Source organism: Spermophilus citellus (genome assembly GCF_964194105.1).
Source record: "Spermophilus citellus genome assembly, chromosome: 6".
In the NCBI taxonomy this organism is placed as follows: domain Eukaryota; kingdom Metazoa; phylum Chordata; class Mammalia; order Rodentia; family Sciuridae; genus Spermophilus; species Spermophilus citellus.
In genome coordinates, this window is record NC_138187.1 from 37,143,189 (window position 1) to 37,166,082 (window position 22,894).

Genomic DNA, 22,894 nt, shown 5'->3' on the forward strand with positions numbered 1-22,894 from the left:
GCCGGTAGCAGTTCATTTTTTTTCATTATTGCATAGTATTCAGTTGCTTGAATATGCCACAAGTAGTTTATAACTAGTGAACATTTCTAGTTTTTTCTTTTTTTAATATTTATTTATTTTTTTAGTTGTAGTTGGACACAACACCTTTATTTATTTATTTTCATGTGGTGCTGAGGATCGAACCCAGGGCCTCGCATGTGCTAGACGAGCGCTCTACCACTGAGCCACAACCCCAGCCCTCTAGTCTTTTCTTCTATTATCAAGAATGTGTCTGTAAACTTCATATATATCAGTACCTGTTTCTCTTCCAAAGATGCTGACTGTGTATCCAGAGTTTCCAGCAGTTGTTTTCAACCAGGAGTGACTTTGCCCCTCAGGGACCTTTGATAGTGTCCAATGACTTTTTTGGGGGAGGGGGCATACCAGGGATTGAACTCAGGGGCACTCGACCACTGAGCCACATCCCCAGCCCTACTTTGTATTTTATTTAGAGACAGAGTCTCACTGAGTTGCTTAGTGCTTTGCTTTTGCTGAGCCTGTCTTTGAACTCTCAATCCTCCTGCCTCAGTCTCCCGAGCTGTTGGGATTACAGCCGCTGCACCCAGCTCTAATGACATTTTTGATTATCACATCTGAAGAGGATGAGGAAGCTCCTGGCATTTAATGGGTAGAGACCAGGGTGCTGCTGCGCATCTTGCACTGTCAGGAGATCTCTCCACAACGAGGAATTCACCAGCTCTCAAACTGTCAACTAGGGTGGAGTCTGGTTTTTAGAGGTCTTTAGGTGCTAGACTCAGGTTCATGTCCAGTAGGCATTGGGGAGCCATAGATGGCTCTGGAAGGGCGAGATTTCCATCAGGGGGGACACATTTCAGGACCGACACCACCTGGCCTTCAGCTTTAGGTGAACTCAGCTTGGTGGGTCATAACTGGGGTCCTCTGACTGACCACCCGCTGCAGGGCACCTTGCATGTCCCGGTTGCGCAGCGTGTAGATGGCCGGATACAGCAGTGGGGTGAGGTTGATGTAGATGAGCGAGACCAGCTTGTCCTCCTCCAGGGACCGGCTGCTCAGGGGTCGGGCGTACATGGCCGTGGCACAGCCGTAGTGGAGCACAGCCACCGTGAGGTGGGATGCTACGGTGTTGAAGGCCTTTCGGCGGCCTGCAGCTCCCCCAACCCCCAGGATGACCACCAGCACTCTGGTATAGGACAGCAGGATCAGGACCAGGGGCAGCACGAGCAGCAGCAGGCAGGCCACCAGCAGCACGTGCTCTTGCAGGTCCCGGTTCCCACAGGCCAGCACCAGCACCGCGGGGAGGTCACAGAAGACATGGTTGACCAGGCCGCCATGGCAGAAGGGCAGCTGGAATATGGCTGTGGTAAGGCCTAGGGCGAGGACTGAGCCACCGACACAGCAGGAGGCCAGGAGACCCCAGCAGAGCCCTGTGGTCATGAGCTGAGGGTAGTAGAGAGGGCGGCAGATGGCCAAGTAGCGGTCCAGGGCCATGGCTGCCAGCAGCAGGCACTCAGAACCTCCTAGGGCCACAAAAAGGCCCATCTGGGCAGCACAGGTGGAGGGGGCCACAGCCTGCCCCCCGGGTGGCAGGAGGAAGCCAGCCAGCATGCGCGGGGTCAGCACCAGTGTGTAGGCCACTTCTATAGCGGACAGCGCACCCAGAAAGAAGTACATAGGTGTGTGCAGGGCGGGCTCCACCAGAGCCAGGACCAGGATGAGCAGGTTCCCTGCCAGGGTGGCCAGGTAGAGCGGCAGCAAGAGAGCAAAGAGCAGCACCCGAAGGCCCTGGGGCCACCCGGAGAAGCCCAGGATTACAAACTCCTGCGGGGAAGTCCAGCTGGACTCAGGCCAGTGGCTTGTGTTGGGGCCTAGGGGAGGACAGGCATGCAGGCCAGTGTCACAGTGTCACAGTGATGCCTGCCTCCCAGGAAATAGGTGACACTTGCTTCTCCTGGGCCCCAGAACCCCATGCCGGCCCTCTGAGATCTGTCTCTTGCTTTCCGTACCCTCTCCATCCTCCCCAGAACTTGAGCTCCTTCCCGTTCCTCTTAAGTCCTCCAGGAATTCAGATGTCCACCCTTCCTGCTGTCCTCCTGGGCCCACTGTGCCTCCCGGCTTCCTGGGACCTTCTTCAGACCTATCTTCCTACCCTCCTAGCTCTCCCCAGCCTTCAAAAGCCTACCTAAGGACTCAGGCATCCTCTTTCAAGCCTATAGCATTGAGGATGAGGGGATGGTACCCAGGGTGGGGAAATGGTTGAGGAGTTCAGGCTTCTCTTAGACAGCCTCCATGTTGAGTGGGTATGCGGGGAGTGACTGAGTGGGCGGTCCTGTAGATAAAATCCATGAGGGTTAAGGGGCTTGAGCAGAGCTAGAAAGTCTGTCACAAAGACCCATCTCAGTCTCTGTACACCTGCAGCTCCTAGTGGGGTGTCGCCTCCCAGATGGACCACGTGATCCTCCTCCTCATCTGCTCTGAGTTGGTTGGTTCTATTTATGCCATTTCATCTCTTTAGCAGGATTCAGGACAAGCCCGTGGGAATCCTGGGCCTATTATTTCTAACTACAGGTGGAAAAAACTGCAAAGGAAGATGGTCTACACTCTCCTTGGTGAACTGGCCACCTTAAGATGAACAGGAATCTTCATGAATAATGGCATCTGGTCCCATGGCTTTAGCCACATGATTCCTAAATCTGTCTCAAGACTCAGTCCCTCCTCCTAGCTGCAGATCCTTATAGTCGACAGTCTCCCAAGCATTTCCACCAACGTTTCCAATTGCATCCGTCCCAAACTCAATTCCTGATCTCCAACCCAAACCTCCCTTCCTTCTGAAAATAGAGCTGGCCCAGCACCAAGATCAGAAATCAGGAAGCCATACTGGATTCATTCTCTCACCCTCCAGTACAACCAGATGCCATGTCCTGCCACACATTCCTCACACCCCAGCTGTCCTTCTCTCTCCTGATCGATCCCATCCAATCTAATGGGTCCGTTCACCTTCAATCAGCCTCCTTTCCCATACCACCAACTATAGTGACCTTTTCTCAGGAACAGATATAAGTTTTTTTGTTTCTTTATTTTTGGTACTGGGGATTGAACTCAGGGGCACTCGATCATTAAGCCACATCCCCAGCCCTATTTTGTCTTTTATTTAAAGACAGGGTCTCACTAAATTGCTTACTGCCTTGTTTTTGCTGAGGCTGGCTTTGAACTCGTGATCCTCCTGTCTCAGCCTCCCTAGCTGCTGGGATGACAGGCATGAACCCCTGCCCCTGGCCAGATATCATTTCTTTAACTATCTCCACTTTACTAACATGATTAATCCATGCTCCTTAGCACAGCATCTTTGGTCCTTCACAATGTCCCTTCCAGCTTCATCTTACGTCATTCAGCACCATGACTTTAGCTGGAGTGGGGGACTCACTTCCTGTATGCACTGTACCTTTGTATGGGCTGTTATCACTTCTGGGAATGCCCCAAAGTCCCCACATTATCTACCTGGGAAACTTCTATTCATTCTCCACAGCTGCACTCAGATGTCATGTCCTGGGTGAAGATTCCTGTCCTCCAGGTAGGCGTGGTGTCAACCTCTGATTCCACAGTTGTTATGGAAACTCCTCTAAACTCAGTTTCCTAGAATCAAGATTTGATTTATTTGCTGAATTACTCCAAGAAAAAAATTACTCCATTCTCATTTCTCCACAATTTGTGCCTCCTCTCAGTTCTCCTAGTTACTGTCCCTAACTTGAGTTTTTAGCTCTGGAATCTCAGAGAGCCACTAGCCTTGCCCTTTACCTCTACCAGTTGCTCCAAATTCTTCTGGACCCTCAGCTAAAATGCATTGACTGTCAATATTACCATCAACCTCAGATGGAGGGTGTGCAATCAATCATCTTCATGGTCAGTACCTCCACAAGTTACAAGAATCATGTCCAGCTCTCCACCCAGCCATCCAAGTTCAAGTGTCAAATAAGAGACATATTCTCCTCCTCTCCTTTTTCTTCCTATTCCCCAATCCTTTAAAGCAGTCCTCCTTTGAAAGCTAACCCAAGCCCACCAACCCCAAGAAGCCTTGCCTGGCCAGGTCAACCCATTGTTTCCTTCAAGTCACGTACCCGCCCACCATGGTGGATGTCCATCAACGCCCATGAAACTGCCAGGTCAGCCGGTCTGCTATTGCGTCATCACCAGAGCAGTTCATTGATCTTTAACCAGCAGTTTCTCTCTGCCCGGGAGGCTGGTAGTGCACTGGGGGCATTTTTTGTAGAGTTTAGATCAACAGCACCGAGGACCATGAGATCCAGCCCATTTCCTCACCTGTAAAATGAGAGTCCGAGTAGAGGATTACATTTCTTCCAGTTCTTCTATTTTGTGGTACTATCAAAAGCTGAGCTTTTGATTATGCTCTTATTCCCAAAGTAAACCATTTTTTTTTAAAAAAAGAGATTTTAGAACCCTCAAAACATTTAAAATAGAACCACCATATGATCTAACAATTTCACTCTTGGTATATATCTGACAGAAGTGAAATCAATATGTCGAAGAGACATCTGTACTCTCATGTGTTTTTGTAGTGGGGATTGAACCCAGGGGCCCTTTCCCACTGAGCCACATACCTAGCCTTTTTTTTTTTTTTAAATTTTGACACAGGATTTTGCTAAGTTGTTCAGGGCCTTGCTAAGTTTCTAAGGCTGGCTTTGAACTTATGATTAATCCTCCTGCCTCAGTCTCCCAAGTGAAGGCAATGACAGGCATGTACCACCAAGACTGATTTTTTTTCCATATTTATTGGTACATTATAATTATACACAATGGTAGGATTTGTTGATACATATTCATAAATGCACATGATATGATTTTTTTTCTTTTTTGTTTTGTGGTGCTGGAGATTGAATCCAGGGCCTTGTGCATGCAAGGCAAGCACTCTACCAACTGAGCTACATCCCCAGCCCAATACATGATATAATTTGACAAATATCACTGAACTGCCATGTCCATCGCAGCACTATTCACCAGAGCAGAGCAATAGAAACAACTGTAGTGTCCATCAACTAATGAATGGATAAGGAAAACATCATGACTGGGCTGTAGCTCAGTAGTAGAGACATTGCCTTGCACATGGGGCACTGGGTTCAATCCTCAGCACCACATAAAAATAAATAAATAAAGATATTGTGTCCATCTACAACTAAAACTATATATATGAAAAGAAAACATGGTACATATACACAACAGAATATTATTCAGCTGTTAAAAAAGAATGAAATCCTGTCATTTATGACAACATGGATAGAACTAGAGATCACTATGTTAAGTGAAGTAAGCCAGGCACAGAATCAAATACTGCATGATCTCACTCCTGAGGAATCTAAAAGAGTTGATCACATGGAAGCTGAGTGAATGGTGGTTAAAGGCTGGGGAGAGTAAGGGGACACAGGGAGTGGAAAGGTTGATCCACGGGCACTTACAGTTAGATAAGAGGAAGAACTTCCACAGTAGGGTGAATGTAGATAGCAATAATGTACAATTATGTACAGTCAAGATGTACATGTTTCAATAAGCCAGAAGAAGGGATTTTGAAATAAAGAAATGAGGAATATGTGGGGAGAGAGATACATTTATCCTCATGTAAACATAATACAATGTATACACCTATCAAAACATCATATGGCACCCCACAAATACAACTTTTAGGTTTTTATATACCAGTTAAAAATAAATTTAACTTAAAAAGATATTTCGATGTTTCAAGAGCTCATAAAGAAGTTCGAAGACATTGGTTTAATTTAGTAAGGGATATGTTAAGTCAGGCATAACCTGGCCAATATTCTTGACAGATCTTAGAAGGGCCTTAGACCAATTCACATACCAAAAAGGCTCTTTCTAGCTCTCCCAGTGTGTTTGTGTGTCTGTTTGCACATCTGTGTTTCCTTGTACAAAGTGCCCTGGGATGTGGTCTGTTTCACCTCGTTCTGAGGGAGCCTCAGGTAACAGGTAAGTCTGGGGACAGGACCCAGGACCCTAGTCCTGTCTGGCCTCTATCACGGTGTGTGACATGGCCCGAGTCACATGTTTCTCTCTGTTTTCCTATTCCTCATCCGTGTCCCCTTCATGAGGGACCCTGGCTCCGTGGCTCCCTGGCCTCCAAGTCCTGGTTTGCCCTCTGCTGAGGACAGGGTCCCATCTTTTGTTTTTCTTGGAGTCGGCACAGCACAGTGGACAGACAGGAGCTCTGGGTCCACAAACATCTGGGTTTTACTCTCAGATCTTTCACTCACCAGCTGCCAGAACTGAGAGAGAATTTTGAGTTTTTCTCAAACCTCAGCAGCATCTTCAGCTCCACAGGCTTGTCTCCACGATGGCCTTAAATGACATGTAGAAAGCACTGATTAAAAAAAAAAAACAAAACCTAAAATATCAAGGTGGGTCTAGTCCCTCCTCTTTGCTTTCTGCTCCTCATGTTCCTGTTACATTCTGCCTTAGCCCCCAGTCTCTGGATGGAAGACTTATTGGGAGAGATGAGGTAACTAGTGGGAGACGGAAGGACCTGGATGGCTCGGGGTGGCAGACACTTGCAATACCCCAGCTCACTTTTTCCGGCTGCTTTGAGGCCAAGACTTAGGTTTCTTTAAGTGTCCAGCCCTGGTCCCTGGTCTCTGGTCCCTTCCTGCTCCCTGCAGCTCTTCGTCCTTAGCTCTCTGTTCTCATCCTACACTGTTTTGTTCTTTCTTCTTCTTTGTTTTTTTTTAAAGTTGTAGATGGATACAATGCTTTTATTATTATTATTATTTTTACGTGGGGCTGAGGATCAAACCCAGTGCCTCACACATGCTAAGCAAAGTGCTCTACCACTGAGCCACCACCCCAGGCCCTCTCTACAGTTTTCTGCCTCAGTCTGAACATGCAACAATCTGAATATACCATGGTCACCCAATTCTCCCTGATCTTGCACCGGATGTTCTTTTCCCACCTAGAAGTGGACTCACTCTTCAAGGATCCAATCAAACATCAGCTCCTCAAAAAGAATAAAGCAGGAGAGTCAACCGTAGAAGGCTTTTGTAGAAAATGGGAAGAGACTGACTCAACTACAGCTTTATCCCTTGTCCCCCAGGCTTTCCTGGACCCTGACGGTGCCTCTCAACTCACCCTTCATTGACAGTGTCCCCATGTTCCCTTTAAACACTGACGGGAGTTGAGATATTAGGAAGAAAACAACTACAGCTGCCATTACTGTTACTGGTATTTGATGAGCCCTTACCGTGCACAAGGGATGGTCTGAGCATTCCACATGCACATTATTAAATACATAGTTATATATTCTATAAAGTTGCAAGACAACTGTGTACCAGGCATTTATAGATGAGGAAGCTGAGACTTAGATTGACTTTTTAAAAATTTTTTTAGTTGTAGTTGGACATAATACATTTATTTATTTTTATGTGGTGCTGAGGATCAAAACCCTGTGCCTCAAACTTGCTTGGTGAGTGCTGTACCACGGAGCTACAACCCCACCTCCTTAGGTGGACTTCTTAAAGGGGGGTTCATATAGCTTCTCCCTGACTTGGGATTTGTCCCCAGGTCTGACTGATTTCAGTCTGTGCTCTCCTGTAAGGGGACGTCTGCTCTACCCTCTGCCTTATTTGTCTGTATCTCCCCACTTGCAAAAAGAGAAAATGAAAAGAGAATGAAAGAAAGAGAAAGAAGTACTCAGAAGAGACAAAGAGGTGCACAATCAGGAAGAGGCACCACCAGAGGCTGTGTGAAGCAGAGGTGCCCCCACTGACAGGTGGGGACAGGAAAAGGGAGAGGGAAGACACGAATCCTTTGATCAAGATCAAGTGGCTCGGCTGGTTCTGGGCTAGTAAAGCAGGGGTGAAAGGGAGAGGAAGAGAGAGACTGAGAGGGAAAGACTGAGAGGAAGAGATTCAGACCCATCTTGGACTTTGCAGCGTATTTTTATTTGCAAGTATTTGCAGCGACTCCAAAGGGAGGAAGAGTTCAAGTCTGGTTTGAGACGATGACTTGGATTCTGATTAGAAATCCAAATTCCTACCACCAAAGTAGGACCCCCCCCCCATAGTTTTCTGGTCTCACCTTCCATTGTATTCTGCTTCAGTCTCCACTTCCAAGCTAACACAACCATCTACCATGATCTCCCATTTCTCCCTGAATCCACCCATACTTCTTCAACATAAGAATGTCTTTTTCCCACCTGTAAAGGGTCTCATTCTTCAAGGTTCAAATCAAACATCAACTCCTCTCTAAACAAAAAGGTCAAAAGTAGAAGAGTCGATCGAAGAAGGCTTTTGTAGAAAATGGGAACAGACAGACTCTACCGCATCTTTATCCCTTGTCTCCCTTAATCTTCCAACTTCTATTCCCAGTAAGGATGGAATACTTCCTCTCAGTAACAAAAGAAAGAATGAAAGAAAAAAGTTCCTTAATAGGTTTCCCAGGGCCCACTTAAGGGTCCGGCTTGATCGGAAGCCCAAGGGCCTCATTAGTAATCCCTTCCCAGCACTGTAGCTGCTGAAGGGGTGTGTGATGGTCTCAGAAGGCTGGAGCTTCAGGGAGGAGAGAGACAGAGGACTTGGGAAAGCTGAGGCATCCTGGGAGAGTCTGAAACTTCTGGGCCAAGGAGACAGGAAGCCACCTCCCTGCAGTGATAATAAGACTATCTATAGCAAAAGCTGAGATGAACTTGAACCCAGGGGAATGAGGAGCCCCAAACACATTGATAACAGCTCCCTGGAGAAAGGAGAGGAAATTTACTGCTCCGTCTGCACTTTCCTAAATTTTGTAAACTTGAAGAGTGATCAAGAGACTGAAAAATCTCAGAATGGACTAACTGGGTGTAATATCAGCAAGATGGCAGGCTTGGAGGACCCAATCATTTTATCCCTACAAAAACCGAGGTTTAACAACTATCCATGGACTAAAATAACTCCAGAACTCTCCAGTCCAGATAAAAGCTGTGGTGACCTAATATAGTGCAAAACACAAGAGTAATCACATAGAAAAGGATAAGAAGGGCAGTTTTATTTTCACTATGTCACCCCAGTCCCAAGACTGACATAGCACAGGGCTGAATTCCTTAACCACAAGTTCCTTTCGTGGGGGGGGGGGAGGAGAGGAGGAAGACCCCAGCAGTCCTCACTGATACCACAAAATTTCAAAGCCTGCTCTGCCATGGACCCACCCCCATGACCTTCACTGACTTGGACTCCAGCTTCTGGAGTCACAGAACCCATGCTACCATGACTACCTGGAGCTAGAGCCACTGTGTCCCCTACACAGGCACCCCTTACACCACTGGACACAGCACCATCAGGACTCTCCATACACTCAGCCAGCACCTTTGAGTTTACTTGTCAGTGAAAGTCTTTACCTACTGAAGCCAGACCAGAAAGTCTGAATATCATGACTGCTTTTTCAAATGCACAGACACCAGTGCAAGGCTACAAGGAACAAAAAAGAAAAAAAATTAAGAAAATAAGACATCACTAAAGGAAAATAAATTTCTAGTAATGGATCCTCCCCACCCCAAACAGGAAATTTCTGAATTATCTGAGAAGGAATTCTAAATAATTTTAAAGAACCTCAGAGAGTTATACGAGAAAACAGATGGATAACTTAATGTCAGGAAAATAATATGTAAACGAAATGAGAAATTTAACAAAGAGATAGGAATAAAAAAAAAGAATCCAATAGAAATTCTGGGGCTGAAGATTACAATGACTGAAATAGAAAGATGAAGTAGAAAGCTTCAACAGCAGGTTTGATCTAGCAGAAGGATCAGTGAGCACAAAGATGGATCATTTGAAATTTTCCAATTATGGGAGAAAATAGGAAAAAAAAGGAATAAAAAGAAGAAAGTTTACAGAATTTATGGGATACCAACAAGCAACCTAATAAAACCATTATGTAAATACTAGAAGGAAATGAAAAGTAGGAACATAAAAATAAAAAAGTAATGATTAAAAAGATCTTAAGGGGCTGGGATTGTGACTCAGTGGTGGAGCGCTGGCCTAGCACGGGCAGGACCTGGGTTTGATTCTCAGCACCACAAAAAAAAAAATAAAGGCATTGTGTTGTGTCTATCTACAAAATATATATAAAGATAAAGATTCCTCTCTCTCTCTCTCTTTAAAAAAAATCTCAAATCTGGGAAATAGGTAGGAATCCATACTCAAGAAGCTCAAAGCACTCTGCAGAGTTTGAACATGAAGTTTTCACGTAAACACATTAATTACAATGTCAAAAGTCAAAGAATTTCGACAGCAGCATGAAAAAAGTAACTCATCCCATATGAAGGAACCCCCTTGAGGATATCAGCAGATTTTTCAGCAGAAAAATTGAAGGCCATGAGAGGATGGAATAATATATTCAAAGAAGTGAATGAAAAAACTGTCAATCAAGAACACTATACATGGAAAAACTATCCTTTAAAAACAATGAAGAGAAAATCTTTCTCAAAGACTCTCTTAAAAATGAGTTTATCACTGGGCTGGGCTTGTGGCTCAGCAGAAGAGCACCTGCCTAGCATGTGTAAGGCCCTGGGTTTGAGCCTCAGCATCATATAAAAATAAATAAATAAAATAAAGGTATTGTGTCCAACTACAACTAAAAAATATAAATATTAAGAAAGAGTTTATCACCACTAGATATGCTTTAGGAAAAAATGCTTAAGGGAATTCTTTTTTTTTTAAAAAGAGAAAACTATTTATATTAGTCACTATATGAGGGATACAGCTTGTATCCTTCATCTTAGGGGAATTCTTAAAATTTAAATAAAACACATACTTAGTAGCAGGCTGGGGCTGTAGCTCAGGTAGAGCACTTGCCTAGCATGCGTGAGACACTGAGTTTGATCCTCAGCACCACATAATAATAAACAAATAAAATAAAGGCATGCTGTCCATCTACAACTACAAAAAAAATTTAAAAAACAACTATACTTAGTAGCAATGGCATATGGAAGCAAAAATATCACTGGTAAAAATAAATATATAGAAAAATACAATAATGTAACACTGTAATGGTTCTGTGTAATGACTTTTAACCCTAAAAGTTCAAATAAAAAAATATAAATAACTATACCCACAAAAAATTTTGTTAATGGGAGATTGGCAGATGGCAGACTAGAGAGTTTCGGCATTCCCCAGCTGCTCCAGGAGACTGAGCAAGATGAACAGGTGTCTGGCTGCATGATGAGATAGGAAGGCCCTAGGAAAGAGATGGAGTACAAGAAAGGTGTGGTGGCCATGCCTGCAATCCCAGAAATGCAGACGTCCAAGGCAGGAGGATCACAGGTTTGAGGATAGCCAGGTTAACTTAGCAAGACCCTATCTCAAAATAAAAAAATAAAAATAAAAAGGATATGGAGGTAGCTCAGCGGTAGAGTTCCCCTGGATTCAATCCCTAGTACTACAACAACAACAAAGAGCTGGAGTGCAACTCAAAAATGTCAGCAGCCTTGTGAAACCCAGAAGCATTGGTTTTCAGAATAAAAGTGATGGAACACCCCAGCACTGAGGGGGCAGTGACTCAACAGGGAACGGGAAGCACCCCTTCAGCAGGCTGGAGGATAAAAGTCCCAGCATTCTCAGTGCATGCAGATTCCAGAACCAGACAAATTTGCAGTCTGAGCATGTTGGAGACCTGGGATCTGCATAGACAGCTGTGCAGAAGAGGTTCTCTGCACTTCCCATCAGATTCAGACAGTGCCAGAATGGGGTGCTATCCTGGGAAAGGGCCCTGTTGTTGAGTTTACTCTGGGGGAGGTCAGAATTCTCTGCATTATTTTTTGTGTGTGCCTCTGGGACCCAACAGACACTTTCCTCACTGGCTTAGTAGGTACCCACTCCAAGGGTCAGTTTGAACCCAAGAAAGTGACTGTGATGCAGATCCACTGGGATCTCTATGTAACAGGAAGTACAATATGCCTGATGGAGGGCACTTTCATTTAAAAATGGTGGTTTGTACTTGGTGACAGGGAGTGAGACCAGATGTGTATGGATTCACAGCAGGGGAGACTGCTGGATCTGGAGTGGCAGAATGCTAAGTGCCCAAGGTTCCCCACCCCAATCCCATCTCCTCAGTTATGTCCTCCATGCTCTGAGGCATTTCGAGAAATCTGCCATGGCTTGAACACCTGCCAACCTTTGAGCGCACTGAGGGTCTTGAGACCAAGAGTACACAGTTTGGATCTGTTAGTGAACTCGGCAGGTTAGTGGGCAGTGGGCAGCTCCTGCTGTGTCAGTATCCCTGTCTCTGAGGACAAGCTACTGCCATAGCAATTTTGCTTTGTCACTTGGTGGACAAGGTGGGGCAGAGATTATCCTACAGATGGCCCTTACTAGTTTGGCATAAAATATTTCAAGCCCTAAAAGAAAATAAATGCAAATCTGGATTACCATATGCAGGAAAGCTGTCCTTTTTTAAAAAAAATTTTATAGTTGTAGATGGACAGAATGCCTTTTATTTTATTTGTTGATTTTTATATGGTGCTGAGGATCGAACCCAGTGCCTCACACATGCTAGGCAAGCACTTTGCCATTGAACTACACCCCCAGCCCAGGCTGTCCTTTTTGATTAAAGAATAACTATCTACCTTCCAAGGTAGGTGTAAATTAAATAAATTCATGGCCATTAAACCAGCTTTATAGAAGATACTTAAAGGAATTCTATACACAGAAAAGCGAAATAGTAGGATACAAAATCAACATATGAATAACTTTTCAGTATACTAATAAAGAACTCACTGAGAAATAAATTGGGAAAATAATTCCATTAACAATAGCATCAAAAATGAAATAATATACCTAGGAATAAACCTAACCAAAGAGGCAAAGACCTCTACAATGAATTACAGAACACTGAAGAATGAAATTAAAGATGACACTCAAAGATGGAAAGACCTCCCATATTCATGGATCAGCAGAATATTGTCAAAATGGCCATATTACTGAAAGTGACCTACAGATTCAATGCAACCTCCATCAAAATACCAATGACACTTTTAAAAGACCTATTTTAAAAAGAGCCCTAAAATTCCTAGGGAATCGCAAAAGTTACAGAATATTCATAGAAATCCTGAGCAAAAAGAGTAATGCTGGAGGTATTTGAAATTGGTTTCAAAATAAACAAAATCCAGTCTCAAAATAAACTTCAAAGCTAAATTAACAACAACAAAGCTAGATGGTAATGGAATAAAACAGATACATAGCTCAATGGCTTAGAACAGAGGACAAAAATAAGCCCACATAGTTACAGCCATCTAATTCTTGATAAAGGTGTCAAAAACATAGGTTGGATAAAAGACAGCCTTTTAAACAAAGGGTGCTGGAGAAATTGGTTAGCCATATGTAGAAGATTGAAACTATATCCCTCTCTCTCTTAGCCTGTACAAAAGTTAATTCAAAGTGGATCAAAGATCAAAGCATAAGACCTGAAAGTTTGAAACTGCTAGAAGAAAATGGGAAATACTTCAAGGTATAGGTATAAGCAATGACTTTTGGAATAGGTCTCAAATAGCTCAGAAAATAGCAACAATTGACAAATGAGATTGCAGTGAATCAAAAAACTCTATAGAGCAAAGGAAAAAAATTAACAGAATGAAGAGACAGTCTACAGAACGGGAGGAAAAATCTGTCAGTTACTCCTCCAACAGAGGATTTATATCCAGGATGTATAAAGGACTCAGAAAATGTAACACCAAAACCAAAATGAAACAACCCCATCAAAAAATAGGCAAACGGACTGAACAGACACTTCACAAAAGTAGTACAAATGGCCAATAATTAAATGAAAAAATGTTCAATAGCTGTAGACATATGGAAAATGCAAATCAACACTACATTAAGATTCCATCTCTCCCCAGTCAGAATGATTATCACAAAGAATACAAAAGCCAATAAACGCTGATGAGGATGTAGGGGGAAAGGAACCCTTGTACACTACTGGTGGAAATGTAAATTAGTACAGCTACTATGGAAATCAGTGTGGTTTCCTCAAAAACACTAAAAACCAACTACCATATGACCTAACTGTACCACTCCTCAGTGTATTCCCAAAGGAATTAAAGTGATCATACTATAGAGATACCTGTATGCTAATTTTTATTTATTTATTTATTTTAGTACAAATAATATATTTTATTTCATCCCTGAAAATAAAAACAAGAAACAAAAATGTTCACATCTCATTTACCAATTATTCTAAATTTCACCTGGCTATGGTATATAATTAATTTCTCCACATAAAGGTACAGAAAAGACAGTTTGGAAATCATCTTTCCTGAAACAATATTTTCTCACACTTATTTAAACAAAATATCATAATTATTGCCACTATTTGTGGTAGCATATTGTAATAATGAATACAATATCTAAAACTAAATTCAACTAGAAGCTAGCTGCACTTCAGCAGGTATTATAGAGAATAAATACTATGATACCATATAGCGATTAGATTTGCTACAAGGGAAATTTAAATAAAGGTGTATTTCTTTCTGTACTAAAATTACCCAAGATTGGTATTTCTTGTGCTGTATACCGTATCTGAAAGGATAGCTAATCTTTATAATTTAAATATATTTTAACTGTGCTTAATTGTTTTAAGTGGTCATTATATTAAATAAAAACCTAATCAAAAAGGTTTCATAAAGCATGATACTCATATAAAATCAAGTAATATTAACATTTTCTAAGCAATGTTATGCAGCACAAACACCTTCATTATACACATCTGGTTAAAATCCTTAAGAGTATCCTGCTCTCCACCAACACAACAAAAGCAAACTCATCCAGACGTGGAAATAATGTGCATTCAGGTCACATAAATACTCAAGGGGTTAAATGCTGGTTTTTCTTTTGTTGTTTGTTTGTTTAGACAGGGTCTCATTATGTTGCCCAGCCTGGCCTTGTATTCTTGATCCTCCAGCCTCAGCCTCCCAAGCAGCTGGGACTGCAGTTACTGGGCTTAATTGTTTTTTTGGTCATTATATTAAATGAAAACCTAATCAAAAAGGTTTCATAAAGCATGATACTCATACCAGACCCAGCTAAGGGGTTGAATTTTTAAAGCAACACTCATGCAGGTGAAAAATCATGAATACTTTAGTTACTTTTAATTTCATCATAAAAATATCTCTTATTCTTTAGAATATATGTAAGAAAATTTTAAAGAATACTATTTTAAAGTTGTTATTAAATTGTCTCCAATGTTAAGAGTAGCTTATGGACAGTGGCTGCTACCCATTTCAAGACTATACTCTCACAAATGTAATTTTTAAAAAATACAATAATTAACCTTCAGTTATTTTGAAGGATAGTGCAAATGAAGACATTCTTTGGGTCATGATTTTAAAACATTTTCAACATTGTATTTCCTTTTTCTGCTCTTAATAATCTTAATAACATAAATTAGTCCTAGAAATAAAGCATGTTTTTTAATAGGCTTAGTCAAACAGTTACATCTACTGAAAACAAGTGACAGAACGATTCAATAACAATATTCTCCACTTGTCTGAAAAAAATAGTTATATCCGTAAATAAATATTTTATAGAAACGAATGTCTTTAGTGTTTTTGTTTCAGCTCAAACACAAAAGATTTATACAAGATCACCTACCTGCTTATTACTACATTAATCATGTTATCAAATTCCCTTTAAGCAGTAACTGGAGACAAGTCTTCAAACAATCAAAACTTTTGAAAGAAAAAAAAAACACCTCTTCTAATAGGATATAATCTTCATCTTCAGCAAAGTTGCCTTCATTCTTATATTAACTCTGTAAAACAGTAATTCAGGAGATGAGTTTTGAAGAGCGAGTTTAAAAAGGACATCTGACTTCCTCTCTCTCTCTTGCAAAGTGGAACAGAACTGAGCTGTCAAAAGCAGAACAAGAAATGAGAGCACAGGCTGCTGGGCTCCCCATCTCTGCAGCTTGGGACTGAGCCCGCCCGCTGCTCCGCTCTAGAGCCATGCCCGTGGGGTCGCAGCAGTGACATCTCGGGGGCAGGGTCGAGGCCAAAAGCTATTTATTAATTTTTTTTAAAAAATTAGGTATACATGACAGCAAAATGCACTTTGATTCACTGTGCACAATTGCAACACAACTTTTCACTTCTCTGGTTGTACACGATAGAGTTTCACACCCTATGTGCATGTACCTAGGGTAGTGATGTCCATCTGATTCCACCATCTCCTGCCCTCATTTGCCCGAAGTTCCTCCGTTTTTCCCAACCGGCATGCTAATTTTACCAGTGCACAATTAATAGTCGCATTATGGAATCAGCCTAGATGCCTGTCAGCTGATTCATGGATAGAGAAAAATGTGGTATATTCACACAATGGCATATTATCCAGTCATAAAGAACAAAATCATTTCATTTGAAGAAAAATGGATCAGCAGGTTAAGTGAAATAAAGCAGACTCAGAAAAGTCTTATATATTTTCTCTCATATGGGGAATCTAGGGGCGAAAATATGACATAAAAGTATAAGGGAAACTATTAAAGAAAAGGAAGGGGGGAAGGAGAAGGTTCAGAAGTGGCCTAGAGGAATAATGGTCAGGTGGAAATGCACATGTACAGATGTGCCCCAATGAGACCCATCATTCTGTAAAATAAAGACACTAATAAAATTTTTGTTAATGGATACACCATACAAATTAAATAAATTGACTTTGGAACAAGTCACAAAAGTGTGGAGGGTGAGTAAAAATACAGAGTTTTTATGTGTAATTGAAATTAAGTTTTTATCAACTTAAAGGAGATGGTTTAACTATTTTATGCAAGTCTCATGGTAGCCACAAAGACAAAACGTAGAGTAGATACACCAAAATAATGAAAATAATGAGAAAACAATGAAAGTAAGTGATTACAAAAATCAAACAGAGTAATGATTACAAAAATCAAACAATGAGAGTAAATGATTCAAAAAATCAAATGATTACAAAAATCAAATCATCTTTAAATATGAATATATTAAATTCCCCAGATCGGAAAGCATAGAATGGCTGAATTGACTTAAAACAACAACCAGTGATCAGATTTCCACAATATATTTAAATTTAAAGATTCACATAAGGTGAAAGTAAAGGAATAGAAAATACATTTCATGCATATGGTAACCAAAAGAAAAGATGGATGAGTTAAGAAGAAATAGCCTGAACAGAAAAACAAATCAGGAAATTGAATCAGTAATCAAAAGCCTCCCGACAAAGGGTCTGGGATTGTGGCTCAGTGCTTTGCCTAGCACTGGGTTCGAATCTCAGCACCACATATAAATAAATAAAAATAAAGGTCCATTGACAACTAAAAAAAAATATATATATAAAAAACCTCTCAACAAAGGAAAGTCCAGGAATAGATGGATTCTGTAAATTCTACCAAACATTCAAAAAGAAATACTTATCTCTTAAACATTTCTAAAAAAATAGAAGAATATTTTCAAACTCTTTCTGAGCCTAGACGCACCCTGACATTAAAGGTAAAGACAGCACAAGGAAGGAAAGCTACGGCCAATATTCCTCATGAACTTAGATGCAAAGATCCTCAATAAAATGCTGGTAAATAAAATTCCACACGACACTGAAAGGATCACACACCGTGATTCAGAGAGATTAATCCCTGGGATATGAGGTTGTATCAACATATGAATATCAATCAACATGAAAGACCACATAATTAAAAATTAAAGATCAGGACGACATGATCACCCCCAGTAGATACAGGAAAAGAATTAACACAACAATATCCATTCATAAAGTAGGTATAAACTTACTTCATACTATGATTTAGACATTAGTTATCTCAAAAAAGCTCATAGGTGAGACAATGCAAGGGAGTTTCGAGGTGAAATGACTGGGTTCTGAGTGCCTTAACTTCACCAGTATATTTATCTGGGATTAACTGGGTGGTAACTATAGGCAGGTAGAGTGTGGTTGGAGGAGATGGGTCAATGGGGACATGCCTTTGGGATATATATTTTGTCCCTTGTGAGAGAGAGGGCACTTACAGCAGCAAAAAACAAACAAACAAACAAACAACAACAACAAAAAAACTGAATAAAACACCTCAATCCAATTAATTCCGCAGTTAACATCATACTCAAATCTTTTCTTCTAAGATCTAATTCAAAGCAAGAATGCCCACTCTCCACCACTTCTATTCAACATAGCACTGGAATTCTAGTCAGAGCAATCAAACAAGGGATGAAGAGACATCCAAATTAGAAAGAAAAAATAAAATTATCTGTTTGCAGCTAACATCATCATACTTGAAGCCCTAAAGGAAATATCTAGAAAACCCTAAACTCTCAACAATCACAATAATAAAATTATTAAAACTAATAAATAGTAAATTTGCAGGATGCAAAGTCAATATACATTCATCTATGACATTTCTGTACACCAAATTACTAGAAAAGGAAATGAAAGGAAAAAAATTTCATTTATAATAACCACAAAATGAAAAAAAAAATATTCAGAAACAAACTTTACTGGAAAGTTGAGTGATCTGCACACTGGAAAGTATAAAATAGGTAATTAAAGAAGAAGGTAATTAAAGACAACACAAACAAATGGAAAGAAATCCTTATCCACAAATTGGAAGAACATGTATCATTAAAAGGTCCATACAAACCAAAGTCATCTATAGATTCAAATGCAATCCTATCAAAATCCCAATTGGATGCCTGCTAAGAGCCACAGCCAAGTAATATGATACATGGCATTTTTGGTTGAAAGGTGACGCCAGCTAGCCATTGAGATGATATGATTATGTTAAGATTTACATTCATATGGATATTGGACTCCTGCTGTTCACCTCGGCCTGCTGCGGGACTCCTGGAGAGTTCCCATTGGTTGGGGAAGTGCAGTAGGAGGGAATTCCGGGGGAGGAACTTGCTCTGGGGTTCCGGGAGAACTCGGGGGAGAACGCTGCGTGTGATTTTCCTGGGCGCGTACCGGGCATTGGTGGCAGTTTCAAAAAATAAAGTTTGTTCCTGCTTGAGTGGCTCGTGATTTTGTGCCCAGCCAGACTGTGGCAATTGGTGGCCCGTACGGGGACGCCTGAAGCTTGGAGGTGAGTAAAATTGCTCGCCCCTGAGGGAAGGCGAGAGAATGGGTGATCATTTCAAAAAACAATGTGTTCTTGTTTTGATTTATTTTGTTTTTGTTTCAAGCTGCCTATCCCTAGAATTTTCTCAGGCAAACTGGGAAAAATGGTTGGCTCAAGGTTTGAAGTTGTTCGGCCCTGAGAAAGAGAAAATTGATACAACTATTCTTCGTTCCGTTTTTGTTTCATTCTGTTTCGGTTTTGTTTTATGCTATCTTATTGGGTTGCGTTACCTTTATAGTAGATTAGAAACTAGTAAAAAACAAACTGAAAGACTGTTAAGTAAATTGTTAGAGGTCCAGACTATGGTAGAAAACATGTTAGGTCAAGCAAAAGAGAAGGTCTCTCGAGTTAGTCAGAAAGAGGAAAATTTGAAGAAAGAAAGCTTAGAGGAAAAACAACCATCAGGTGGGGAATTACAACAGGAGGCTGCTACTAACTCTGTTCTATCACCAGAGGGCGTAATTCAACCAACAGCTCCATCTACAGCTGAGCGGCCCTCAACTTCTGTAGTTGATGGACGGAATCCTGAGGCAGGACCCCAAAGATTAGCATGCCCTGTACTTGAGCAGGCAGGAGGGCAACGAATTCACCATGCTTTAGATTTTAAAACAGTGAAGCAATTAAAGGAGGCTGTAACAACCTACGGCCCGCAAGCACCCTTCACCATAAGTATGGTCGAATCTATTACCAACTTGGACATGACACCAGCAGATTGGGCTAACATGTGTCGATCTGTGCTAAATGGAGGACAATATTTGTTATGGAAGGTTGCCAATGAGGAATTTTGCACGGAGACAGCTAGGCAAAATGCAGCAGCTGGTTACCCTCAAAGAAATCTAGAAATGTTGTTAGGAAAGGGAGGGTCAATGACAACACATTGAATATGATCCTGGTGTATACGCACAAATTGCTGTAGATGCGGTTAGGGCATGGAAAACTTTACAGGGGCATGGAGATTTACAAGGACAATTATCTAAGGTAATACAAGGAACAAATGAACCTTACGCTGAATTTGTAGATAGGCTTATTCAAACAGCTTCTAGAATATTTGGAGATACAGAACAGGCAATGCCATTTATAAAACAACTGGCTTATGACCAAGCAAATCGTTGCTGCAGAGAGGTCATTAGACCATGGAGACATGAAGATTTAAACATATATATTAAATTATGTAGAGACATTAATGAACAAGGGCAAGTCTTAGCAACAGTACAACAGGCTTTAGATGCCAGGCCAAAAACATGCTATAATTGTGATCAAGCAGGACATTTTAAAAGGAGTTGCCCCATAGGAGGAGGGTTTAACAAAGTTAGGTATCAAAGGAATAGAATACCGGGTATTTGCCCACGATGCCGTAGAGGGAGACATTGGGCTAATGAATGCCGTTCTCAAACCACCATAGAGGGTATTCCGTTATCAAAAAATGGACAAGGACCAAGTGTTTACCCATGATATCGTGGAGAAAGGCATCAGGCTCCATTGCCAAAAAACGGACTGGAGGGCCCAATGCTCCGGGGCCCAAAACCACAAATATACAGGGCAATGGAGAAACCCAGCAGCACCATCAAGGTAGTGCCCAGGACGCATTATCCATTAAATCCCTCATCAGACAAACTAGAGGGAGTGCAGGGTTGGACATCTGCACCTCTGCCAGAGCAGTACTAACTCCAGAGATTGGAGTTCAAATCATTCCCACAGGAGTAAAAGGACCTCTTCCCCAAGGAACAGTAGGCTTATTATTGGGACACAGTTCTTCTACACTAAAAGGACTTATGATAAGTCCTGGGGTAATTGATCCCGATTATGAGGGTGAAATAAAAATTATAGCTAGCTCTCAAAGAGGTATATCAGTAATTTCACCAGGAGATAGAATAGCACATTTATTAATAATACCCAGCCTGCATGATAAATTTTCCAGTCGTACTGTAGAAAGAGGTTCCAGGGGATTAGGCTCCACAGGTGTAGATTGGGCTATGCTGTCTTTAAATTTAGATTCTCGCCCCATGCTAAAACTAAATATTCAAGGACATGACTTTAATGGGCTACTGGACACAGGTGCTGACCTTAGCATCATATCTCGTCAAGAATGGCCAAAACATTGGCCATTACAACAAGCCACTCAAATGCTTCGAGGCCTAGGAGTGGCAACTAATCCCCATAGAAGTGCAATGGTATTAGATTGGAAGGATCCTGAAGGATGTGAAGGAACTATACAGCCCTATGTATTGGATCATCTTCCTATAAATTTATGGGGACGAGATGTCCTAGATCAATTAGGTTTGACATTAACAAATAACATCAATCCTAAGGCGCCCACTACTAGGGCTAGACAAGGCTTTAGGAAAGAAAAAAGATTAAGAGAACAAGAACAAGGTATGACAGTACCAATTCAAATAGATCAAGAAATAAATAGACATGGATTGGGTTTTCAGAAAGGGCCACTGAGACAATCAAAATTACTTGGAAATCAGAAAGACCAGTGTGGGTTCCTCAGTGGCCCCTGACTAAAGAAAAGATACAAGTAGCCCATGACCTAGTCAAACAACAATTAGCGGAGGGACATATACAACCTTCCGTATCTCCCCATAATACTCCCATTTTTTGTCATTAAAAAGAAATCTGGTAAATGGAGATTATTGCAAGATTTAAGAGCCATTAATAATGAGATGGTTATTATGGGACCTGCTCAATCAGGGATTCCCCAATTGTCTGCTTTACCAAAAACCTGGTATGTTTTAGCTATAGATATTAAAGATTGTTTTTTTTTCATTTCCAATTCATTCCGAGGATAGTCCACATTTTGCATTTACTATCCCTGCACTAAATCATGAAGGTCCTGATCAGAGATATGAATGGAAAGTACTCCCTCAAGGGATGGCTAATAGTCCAACTATGTGTCAAATTTATGTTAACAAAGCAATCCAGCCACTTAGAAATCAAAATGCTGAACTACAAATATTTCACTATATGGATGATGTGTTATTGGCACATAAAGATAAAAACACATTGCTAGAAGGTTATGCCACACTTACAAATTTATTAAAAAATTATAATCTAGAGATAGCAATAGATAAAGTACAATTAAATATTCTAATTAATTATTTAGGAGTTCTATTATCCTCAACCATGGTCCATCCACCAAAAATTCAAATACGAGTAGATCAACTCAAATCACTTAACGACTTTCAAAAGTTATTGGGAGACATAAATTGGATAAGGCCTTATCTAGGCATACCAACAGGAGAGTTGGGACCTTTATTTGATATTCTAAAAGGTCCATCAGATCCAAATTCACCCCGCATGTTAATGCCTAAAGCAAGAAAGGCATTAAAAATCATTGAAACATATATGGAAAATATGCATTTGGATAGAATTGATATGTTTGTCTACCACGCGGCCTGCGCAGTGGTTTCATTAATGAGGTTCTAGGCATAAAGTTAGTTAGAAGAGATCAAAATAAAACACACAGACCAGTTACCTTATTTATATTGCTAGGTCCGAGATGGCTCACCTCTCTGGTTCCCACCTCTAGCCGCCCAGCAGGGCAGCGAGGATTACTCAGGGCTAGCAGGAGAGAGAGAGAGCGAACACGCCTGGGAGTAGCCCTTTATTGGGGAACAAGAGATTCAGGGGAGAATTCCATCCAATGAAGGTTGGGGGGGGGCTGCACTCCAAGGTCAGGGTCAGTGATTGGGTCCCCGGGGTCAGTGGTCAGGCACACCCCCACACGGATGGGCTCTCTCATCAGGAA

The 22,894-nt window shown here is 41.4% G+C and overlaps 1 protein-coding gene across 1 annotated transcript; it reads right to left on the reverse strand.

Moving 5' to 3' along the window:
* Positions 1 to 900: 900 nt before the first annotated feature.
* LOC308651226 (olfactory receptor 10AC1-like) lies at positions 901 to 7,186 on the reverse strand (the record flags this gene model as incomplete). The annotated part of the gene is made up of 2 exons (XM_081298175.1): positions 901 to 1,886; positions 7,165 to 7,186. 2 exons carry the CDS (start codon positions 7,184 to 7,186, stop codon positions 901 to 903), a joined length of 1,008 nt encoding a protein of 335 aa, XP_081154301.1.
* Between the last annotated feature and the right edge of the window lie 15,708 nt (positions 7,187 to 22,894).